The sequence below is a fragment of the Elephas maximus genome, chromosome 1, assembly GCF_024166365.1.
Source record: "Elephas maximus indicus isolate mEleMax1 chromosome 1, mEleMax1 primary haplotype, whole genome shotgun sequence".
NCBI classification, from domain to species: domain Eukaryota; kingdom Metazoa; phylum Chordata; class Mammalia; order Proboscidea; family Elephantidae; genus Elephas; species Elephas maximus.
In genome coordinates this window covers 177,295,445-177,305,874 of record NC_064819.1, presented here as the reverse complement: position 1 = coordinate 177,305,874, position 10,430 = coordinate 177,295,445, and the positions used below count along the sequence as shown (strand labels likewise).

Sequence of the window (10,430 nt, the reverse complement as noted above, 5' to 3'; positions counted from 1 at the left end):
CTTGAAGCATCATTTTGTATTATTGGCGCAGGAGGGTTGTTTTCTGTTTTTGCTATTACAGATAACACTGTGATGAGAATCTTGTCCATAAAGACTCTTGGTATTTTGGAGTTTTTCCCTATAGCTCTAGAAGTAAGATTACTGAAAAATTTAGACTCTTGATAAATATTATGAATTTTTTCCCTATCAGTTATAGCACTTACCCTACTGCTGACAGTAGTCAAGAAAGCTGAATTTACCATGCTTCTTTAATTCTTGTTATTCTTGGCTTCCTTATAACTTCTGTATCATTAATATTAGAGTTGGTTAGGGTCACATGGTATGTGTATTCACTTCCTTCCACAGTAATAATTCTGTTTCTGATTTTTCTTATAATGGGGTTGGGGTGGGTATAGTGAACGTACTAGATGCTAGTTACGATGTTAACTAGTTGGGGACAAAATCTTGGGAATTATGATCACCCTAATGCCTCTTCTTCGGCTCCAATTTAGAAAACTTGAATCCAGTCAATTTTTATCTAGAGGTTAACCAGGACATTTGGGGAATCATGTCCTAAGAGACGTAGTTGCAAAAAACTAAGAACTGTCTTCATTATCCATGAAGGGGTTATAATGTGGAAGAAAAAGTAGCTTTAATTTATGTTGCTATAGAAGGCTAAAATAATATTAATTTATATATGTTAGTGAAAAAGATTTAGTTCAGTATTTATAACTATTGGAAACTAAACCAGGCTATCTTTTACTTAGTGAGTCCCCCACATATACATATATTACTAGCATTTAAGCTGTGCGTTCTCTGGGCCCTTCCAACTCCTAAATTCTTGGATTTTTTTGGCTAGTGTTAGTCCTTAATGTCATGTTATATGTTGCCATGTAAAGGGGAGAAGGAATTATGGTAATTTACCCCAATTGCATGTGATTTTTAAATGAGAGAATTTGGGGGGTACAAAGATTTGTATGTTTCGACTGACTTTGAGAAACTTCTTACACATACTAGAAAAAGGGTTTTGATAAAATCCAATAATACAGTTTCTGAATAATGAATTCCTCCTTTTTTTAATCCATATGTGGTGACAGTGGAAAGTTTATTTACTATGAGTAGAAGAAAAGCATCTGATGAGTTTGTGCCATCTCCTTCAAGGAAAGGAGGCTTCATGAGGCACTAAAACAAAAAATAACTTTCTATCTCTGATATTGATGATGCCTTCCAAAGGAAATTTCTCTAGTACTCATATACCTGTGAGGAAAAGCATGTTGAGACTAAAGATGTAGTGTGCCTGCATAAGATGGGATTGGGGAGCAAAAAGAGATGATGAGCATTTTTAAGACTACAAAACACAATTGAAAAATCTCTAGTATAGGAAGCTATAAATATTTTGGTAATTGCTCTTTGAGACAAAAGGGTTCTAAAATATGTTGTTTATAGGGAGATTGGCGGAAGACTCCTCACGGTAGAAACTCGACTTCCAAATGATCTGGCTGAGTTTGAGGGAGACTTTTCCTTGGAAGGACTTCGTCTTTGGAAAACAGCATTTTCAGCAATGACTCAGAATCCAAGACCAGGCTCACCCCTTCGCAATGGCCAAGCAGTTGTCAATAAAGGGTCAACTAATAGCCGCAAAATGGTTGAAGACAAAAAAATTGTAATTATGCCTTGCAAATGTGCCCCAAGCCGACAGCTGGTTCAAGCGTGGCTTCAAGCCAAAGAAGAGTATGAACGTTCCAAGAAACTGCTTAAAGCTGAGCCAGCTGGAGTTGTAAAATCTGCTGAGAACTTCAGCTCTTCAGTTAACCCAGATGACAAACCTGTAGTGCCTCCAAAAATGGATACAGCACCACATACACTCCCTACTACAGCATATACCAAGGAAGGTGTTGATAATTCTCAGATTGCTGTACAAGCATCAGCCACAGAATGCAATAGAACTACAAGTGAAAATCAAATGCTGCCACCAGCAGCTTCTGCAAATGAGCTTGAGAAAGATGAAGATGATGATGATGACGATGACTTTTATGTTAGTTATAGTTCCCCTGATTCTCCAGTAATCCCCCCTTGGCAACAACCAACATCCCCAGAGTCCAAAGCATTAAATGGAGATGATAGAGCTTCATCACCAGTAGAGGAGCTATGTTCCTTGACTGTTGAGAACTTTTTAAAGCCAATAAAAGATGGTACACAGAAAAGCCCCTGCAGTGAGCCTAGGGAGCCTCTGGTGATATCTCCAATTAATGTTAGGGCAAGAACCAGGAAATGTGAATCACTTCGCCTTCATAGTACACCAATCATACAGAGAAAACTTCTGGAAAGGCATCCTGAAGCAGCTGGTCTTACCCATTTATCAACAGGTAAGTGTACGAATAACAGAAACCCTCCCTCATTATTCTTCAAAGATTAGAAATGCAAACAACATTAGTCTGTGTAATGAAAAGCAGAGCTTTTTTTTTTTTAAGTTTTATCTCAGGAAATGAGAGATTGTTGCCACTCTCTCATGTCTTAGAACATCATCGCATGGAAACTTTTTTGACTTTCTGCCATAAAACTTACTTGCATTGCTTTCCATCCTGTCTCCCTACCTTCTGGGTAAATATAGGAGCCCTCTCAGGAACTTTACATTCTCTTTCTCAGCTTGATTTTTCCCATTGGCTTTTAAACATACCCAAGTCTCTCTCATCTTTAAAAGTGGAAACAAAAACCAAAACGTTTGACCTGACCTCTCCTACCAGCTTCTACTATTTGTTCTCCCCTTCAAAGCCAGTTTCTTAACAGATTTCTCTAATTTGACAATTCCATTTCCTTACCTCGTATTCATTTCTTAGTCCACTGTAATATGGATCCCGCCCCATCATTCCACCAGCATGGCTCTTATAAAGATATCTAACACGCTTGTCACTAAAACCAATGAATGTTTTCAGTCTTCCTATCATGTGCCCTCTAAGTATCCATTATCCTATTGACTATACCTTTCTTCTTGGAGGTCCATGTCCCCCTTGGCTTTCTTCCTTGATGTACATATATGTTATATGTAATTTCCTTTGAAGCATATCTACTATTCTTAGTCATTATCTTAATGTTGGGGTTTATTAAGGCCTGGCCTTAAGCTGCCTTCACTTTTTACTCTATACCCTCTCCCTAAGTTGTTGAATTCCTGTTCTCAGGATCACTACAGATAACTCATAAATTTATATCTCCAGCTCAGAACTCTCTTTTAAGCTGCAGACCACAATATCCAGATGCCTATTTGGCATTTCTACTTGAATGCTGAAAGGCATCTCAAGGTTAGTACTTTTAAAACTCAATTTATGATCTCACTGCACATTCCCCTACCCCAACACACTCATACACACACATATACACGCCTGCACAAAGAAACCCATCTGATCCTCTTTTGGTTTTTCTTAGTAAATAGTACCACCATCTCTCAGTCACTTAGTCACTATGTCAGAAACATAGAATTCATTTTTAACACTCCCCTCACTGCCCACCCTGTGGTTTCCAATCCATTACAAAATCCTGTTCTTTTATCTGCTAAATGACCCAAATCTATCTACTTGATTCTCCCTCTGCTGCCGTAACTTTGGGCCGAGGTATCATTATCCCTCTCCTGAGCTCCTGCACTGGCCTTCGTATTCACTCAGCAGTCTCTACTTACTTTGCACAGTAGTCAAGGTGAATCCCCACCCCATTCCCCGTTAATTACTACTACTCTCTTTTCAGATTTTAGCTCAGGGAAGCCTTTTCTGATATCCCTGATTAGATAAAAATCTCTAATTATATTCCCCTTTGTTGTACTCACCCCAGTTAAAAATTTTATTTTTCTATATGTATTTGACGAATGTCAGATTCTCTCTCTAGACTCTTCATCACCATAAATAGTTGATAAATAAGTGAATAAATGGATTAAGTTATTCCCCAGGATAATTATTGAGGCATAAAATTCAGCAATTAAAACCTAAGCATGTTTATTTAAAAATGTAAAATTTTAAGGTTCTTTTGATGGAGAGTAAAGGTTTGAATTAGTTTTGTTTTTAAATTATGAAATCTTCAAAGAATTTATATGGCTGTACTCACAAATAATACTTAATGTTTGGAACAACCAAACGTTTAAAAAAAGAAACAAAGCAGGTAATTTTGATATACATGTTAAATGTGAAATTTCTTTCTACAGAACCAAAAACCCAGAAATTGAATCACAAGAGAGAAACTAATACTGACACTCTTAGAAGAGCAATCTTAACAACACAAGCAAAGGTAACTATACTAAACACATTTAAAGATCAGTGGAAGATCCGTTCTTATTCTTAGATTTCAGTTAGATAAATGATAACTTTGTGTCTCAATTTAAAAATTTTTTTAATTCTTATATTTTTGCATCATTTATTTACATATCTTTGAGACAACAAGAAATTGCCTAATTTTTTTTTTTTTTTGGTTATTTTTGTTGTTGTTGGGATCTAAAAGATTCTTATATGTAAATACAAATGTTACAGAGAAAGTGAATATGATAGCCAAAATGTGGATTATGAGGATACAAATACATTAACTGATTACTGGCAAAATCAGAACAATCCAATGACAGCAGAGCTCAAGTAAGTGATTTTTGATCCCACCAAAAATATCCTTTGCTTTGGTTTATTACTTTTTTCTCAGATATAACATTATTGATTTTTTACTAAGTAGCAAAGGGAAGCAACATGATTTACTGCTGAATCTCTGAAATATCGTAAATGTCTATTGGAATACTAAAATTAAGACAAAACTTAGAAGTGTGTGGTTACATGAAAAAAGTATCCTTGGAAATATATGATGGTAGAAATCACTTCCATATTGGCTACTTCTCATTAATATCATTCACTACGTAAAATATATCGTAGCATTTCTATTTTGAGACTATGAATACAAAAAAAAAACTTTGATTTATAAATGATATTGTTGAGTTACAAGCTGTATATATTAAAAACAAGTACCAGTGTATTGTGAATATAAGTCGACACTTTGGGGGAAACACTTAATCCATTTGGAAGTCAGAAAAAAAAAAAAAAACTTCCTAAAAATGGGAGGTTTCTACATTTTTCAAACCCTTGGAGATTATTTACAAGGATTTATTTAATTAATCTTTCAAAGAACATGTTGTGTTAGGGTAGAATACAAATCCAGAATTTTAAATTTTTATAAGCTTTAGCAAAAGTAGTTGCAGATATATTGATTACTTGCTCCTCATACATCCAAGAAAGATTAAGATAAATGTCCATGTGGTGTAAATGTCAACTTTTCTACAATTATTTTTCATTTGTAAACTCAAAAGATCAACATATGTTTTGCTTACAGATTATATCAGATGTTTCTACATATATCCAGTTCTGGTATCTTGAATGACTAGCATGAAAAAGTTATTTATAATATGGCTTCTTCTTGGAATTAAAGAGATGATGTTTATCATTTATTACTAAACATACAAAGCATATTATCTAAGTTAGAAAAAGTAATCAGAAAATGATTGCTCATTTATTTTTTTTTCTGGCTGTGTGTGTTTCTTTCAATAGAATCAGTTTGCAGCAGTAAATACCCCAAAGAAAGAAACCTCTCAGATTGACGGACCATCTTTAAACAATACTTACGGTTTCAAAGTCAGCGTACAAAACTTACAGGAGGCAAAAGCTTTACATGAGGTAAAACTGCAAGAGTATGGACATGTGCACTGTGCTTAACTATTATGTTTTATTCTATAGAACAAGTATGGACATTTTTTAATGAGGGGGAATACACTGAATTCTATCTGTTAATCTCCATTTTATTGTTATTATTCTTACTATTCTATGTGTTTATATAAAATGGGTAGAGACACTTTTTAAAAGAGCCGTCAGTTGCTGAGGTTGCTTTGTGGTTTCACAACTTTCACAAATCTTATAACTGAAATTCAGTTTATAGAAGCTAAAATTATAAAAGATTTTTGAACTATTGGGAAGTCTGTGTACAGGTAGTCCCCAATTTATGACGGGATTCCATTCCAGTGACTCCATTGTAAGTTGTTCTGACTTAAGTCGAATACCTCTTTTTTTTTTTTAGTTTTCATTATCATTGCCTTTTATTATCAGTATCTTTATAAATCTGATCTGTTTTGTCATTGGGGCTTGGCATGGGAACAGTAACATCTGTAAATTATGCACTACAACATTGTATGTAGTACATATTACTAACTATAAGACATACAAGAAAAAAAAGGACGGTAGTTAAGTGCAGTTTGTCGGAACATGAATACGTCACTAAGTCAGCACTACCTGTTTTATTATTCTGTTTATGCAAATGTGATAGTTATTTGTTTTTCTGTTTGGTTGGCTCAGTGGATTACAGCTTGCTGCAGAAGAGAATAAATTCATTCACTCACATAATCTCTATATAAACCCACTTACCTTCATACCACAGGCCATATGCCATAGGAAGCTGTCTTGTAAAAATGTACCTAAGTCTGACAGTATGAGCTGAAGAAAATGAGTGGATGAATCGGTACAGATTTATCTGTATTACAGAAAATGCAATTCAAAGCACATATCTAACTGGCACGAACCTGGAATTCTGACTATATTTTTATTGTTTTTGCTTGGACTATTCAATAATGAATAGCAACATGGCTATTAAGAACTTAAAATTTGACATATGCAACCGAGGAACTTAATTTTTAAATTTTATTTAAATTTAATTTAGATTTAAAAACAGGTATTTGATTCAGTTATTGGAAAACTTAAGTATGTTTGCACCAACTTAGGTATGAAAATTTACTTTTTCCAATGCAAATTTTATGAAATCTAAATAGAGATTAAGGATTTCCATAGATGATTTAGCTTCTTTATTGACATGTGTTGTAAATGTAAAATACATACTGATTGCAAAGACTTTGAGGAAAAAATAATGTAAAATATCTCATTAATAATGTTTGTATTGATTACATGTTAAAAGGGTAGGATTTGAGATATATTAGGTTAAATAAAATATACTTAAAATTAATTTCAATTTTTAGTTTTTTAGTGCAGCTACTAAAAAACTTAAAATTACATATATGGCACTTGTTATGTTTCTATTGAACAATGCTAGTTTATATGCTTGTTTTGTGTCTTTGCCTTCAGTTTAGAATGGATTATTTGATTTTGGGGTTCAGGTAGGTTCTCTCATAAACTGTTCTAAGAATTGGATTAGCATGGACTAAGAAAAATTTAAAATTTTTCCTGATTACTTGCCCTGAATTTGAACTGGGAATCACATTTTTTTAAGAATTAGATTGTAACATAGTCTAACACCTTCATTGATTCATTTGTGCATTTTCCATTCAACAGCGTTCATTTAGTTCTGTTTTGTGCCTGGCCCTGTACTAGCCTCTCAAGCTCAGATAAATTAATAAACCCAGGAATACATATTATATGCACACTTGGAATTAAAGGAAATACTTTGTTAAAATGTATTTATTAAAGCAAATTTGATTATGTTAACATCAACCTTACAGATCTTAGCAAAAAGATTTGTTACATTTGATTATTCTTTTATTATTTGAAAAAGGCAAGCACTCAACTGCTAACCAAAAGATCAGTGGTTCAAACCCACCAGCCTGTCTCCAGAAGAAAGACGTGGCAGTCTGCTTCCGTAAAGATTTACAGCCGTGGAAACTCTGTGGGGCAGTTCTGCTCTGTCCTTTAGGGTTGCTGTGAGTTAGCATCAACTCTGCGACAATGGATTTGGTTTTTTTTTTTTGGTTTTACTATTACTTTGTTCTACATAGCCCCTTTTAGAATCTTGGGCTCTCTTGATGTTGAAATCACTCAAATCTGACTAATGGTTGATAGTTTCTTCCTCAAGGAGCATTTCAAGCAGCCACCTAGTGGTCAAAACAGGAAATGCCCCCCCAAATCTGCGCTCTACTCCTTTTCCTAGAGGGAAATTCTGCCTAGAGCATTGTTCTACTCTGTTTCCAGTTATGCTGGGGTAGTCTGTCTCCCTTCTGCATACATGTATTCACTACAGAAGATGTTGCTATTTGCTGTGGAGTCAGTTCAACTCATTGGCGACCCATGTGTGCAGAGTAGAACTGCTCCGTAAGCTTTTGAAGGCTCTGACCTTTCAGAAGCAGATCTCCAGGCTTGTCTCCCTAGGCATCTCTGGGTGGGTTTGAACCTCCAATCTTGTGGCTAGTGGTACAGTGTTTAACCATTTGTGCCACCCAAGGAGCCCCATGCAGAAGATAAGAGATGTAATCCCTGCCCACTTTCTCACCGAACTCTTGCCTAGTTACAGCCAGTACATCAATCTTTCCATCTGTTTATTCCATTTGTTTGCTGAAAAAATGTCCCTAAAAGCAGTCATGTATTTATCAAGAAATAAACCCATTGCTGTTGTGTGAATTCTGACTCATAGCAACCCTACAGGACAAAGTAGAACTGCCTCATAGGGTTTCCAAGGCTGTAAATCTTTACAGAAGCAGACTGCCACACCTTTCTCCCAGGAAGCTGCTATGGATTTGAACCACAGACCTTTAGGTTAGCAGCCGAACACTTAACCACCGTGCCACCAGGGCTCTTTATTAAGGAATAGAAAGCAAAATTTGAGTGTGAAATTTGGCCTCGTAAATAGTCATATTAACCTCCAATACTCTTTTAACCTAAGTTGTCTTCATAATCTTCTCTATAGTTTTCCCACATGTTCATTCTTTTAAATTAAACTCTTGTGTGTTATTTTGTTTGGGCTTAAGGGAGAGATTTTATGTTTTGAATGTTTGTTTTTACTGAATAATTTGTGCTTATTGTAAAAAAAAAAAAATACTGAAGAGTATACATTTAAAACTAAAAGTTCTTTTCCTTAGCTCTCAATTTTACTTGGTTTGATTTTGTTTTTACTATTAATTTTTTAAATAGAAACAGCAATAAAACCAAAACCAAATCCATTGCAAAGGAGTAGAATTCCACTCATAGCAACCCTATAGGTCAGAATAGAACTGCCCCATAGGGTTTCCAAGGAGCAGCTGGTGGATTTGAACTGCCAACCTTTTGATTAGCAGCTGAGCTCTTAACTACTGTGCCACCAGGACTCCTTATACCTTACATGTGCATAATTAATATTCTTTGTATGTTTAAAAAACAAATAAATAAATGTTTACTAACAAATCAGCTAATGAATACATGCAGTATTACATGTACGTGGTAAAAATTTCAAACAGAGTTATAATGAAAGTTTTTCCTCCCACCTTAGGCTCCCAATCTCCTTCCCCAGAAGTCTATGGCAATTTTTTTTTTTAAATGTCTCTTTGCATATATTTTCTATGCATGTACTTACATTTTTCACTCTCACTGATTCCACTTACCAATGTATTATGGTGGTCTTTCCACATTAGGATACAAATCTAGCTCATTTTTTTTTGAAAGCTTTAAAGGTTACAGAGTATTTCGTTGTGCATAGCCTTCATGGATGCCACATAATTTATGTAATGAGTTTCCAAGTGATATTTAGGTTTTTTTCAGTCTTTTGCTGTTACAATCTCAAGTGAACATTGTTGTGCATATATTTTGGCTACATGTATGAATATATCTGTAGAATAAATTCTCAGGAGTAAAGTGGCTAGATCAAAGGATATGTCCATTTTGAATTTTGATAGATTTTTCTGAATTGTCCTCCAAAGAGATATACCAAATTATACTTCCACCACTAGTAAAAGCCATATATTCACATTTGTTCAACAGTTTGCATGCGAGATAAATACAAAATAAAAATCCTTTTTTAAATTTTATATGCTCTGAATAATTGCCAATATCGTAACAGTAGTCTGCTGTTCTCCATTACCTGGTGTGTATACGTGATAAAATTATGAGCTATAATTTTGGATATCGTGAGTTAAATTAGCCTTTGTGGTTCATCCTATATTTTGTTTTTCTTACTCAGGGTTTCTACTAACTCTATCTTGATTTTAGAAAGGGAACTACAGGACTACAGTTAAAAAGAGTTTTTATTAGCATAGGAAAGTAAGTGTGAAAAGTGGAACATAACATTTTTTGCAGTATATGTCAAAAAGAAAATGTGCATAGAAAAAATCTGGGCTATTGTGTGGTTGATATTATAACAGGTCTTAATGTTTTTCAGGAACAAGTATAATTGAAAATCTGCTTAGTACATTCAAAAGTCTGAATTTAAGTAGCCATCAAGTAGTAAAGAATTAATAGGTAGGAGCTCTAAATTTAAAAAAGATCTCTTTTTAGTTTAAACTACAGGTAAACTGTAGTTATCTGGGTAAGGAGTAAAAAGCGATAAACTTTTGTTTGAAAGTACAACCACTTGGACTAGTCATTCTTTTTCTCAAACAGAAATTGAGAGACAAATAGTTTTATGTATGTATTGTCATTGAGAAATAACAGTACAAGCAGATTTTCAGAAATAAAAACATGACCTGATTTAATCCA

The 10,430-nt window shown here is 34.4% G+C and overlaps 1 protein-coding gene across 3 annotated transcripts in view; it reads left to right on the top strand.

The window, feature by feature from the left end:
- Positions 1 to 10,430, top strand: part of REV3L (REV3 like, DNA directed polymerase zeta catalytic subunit) — a 210,824-nt gene that overhangs the window by 137,536 nt on the left and 62,858 nt on the right. For all 3 annotated transcript variants that reach the window (XM_049899056.1, XM_049899045.1, XM_049899065.1), the window contains 3 exons: positions 1,426 to 2,345; positions 4,166 to 4,248; positions 5,541 to 5,666. In XM_049899056.1, the coding sequence (XP_049755013.1) occupies positions 1,426 to 2,345; positions 4,166 to 4,248; positions 5,541 to 5,666 (1,129 nt within the window). The remainder of the gene's footprint in view (positions 1 to 1,425; positions 2,346 to 4,165; positions 4,249 to 5,540; positions 5,667 to 10,430) is intronic.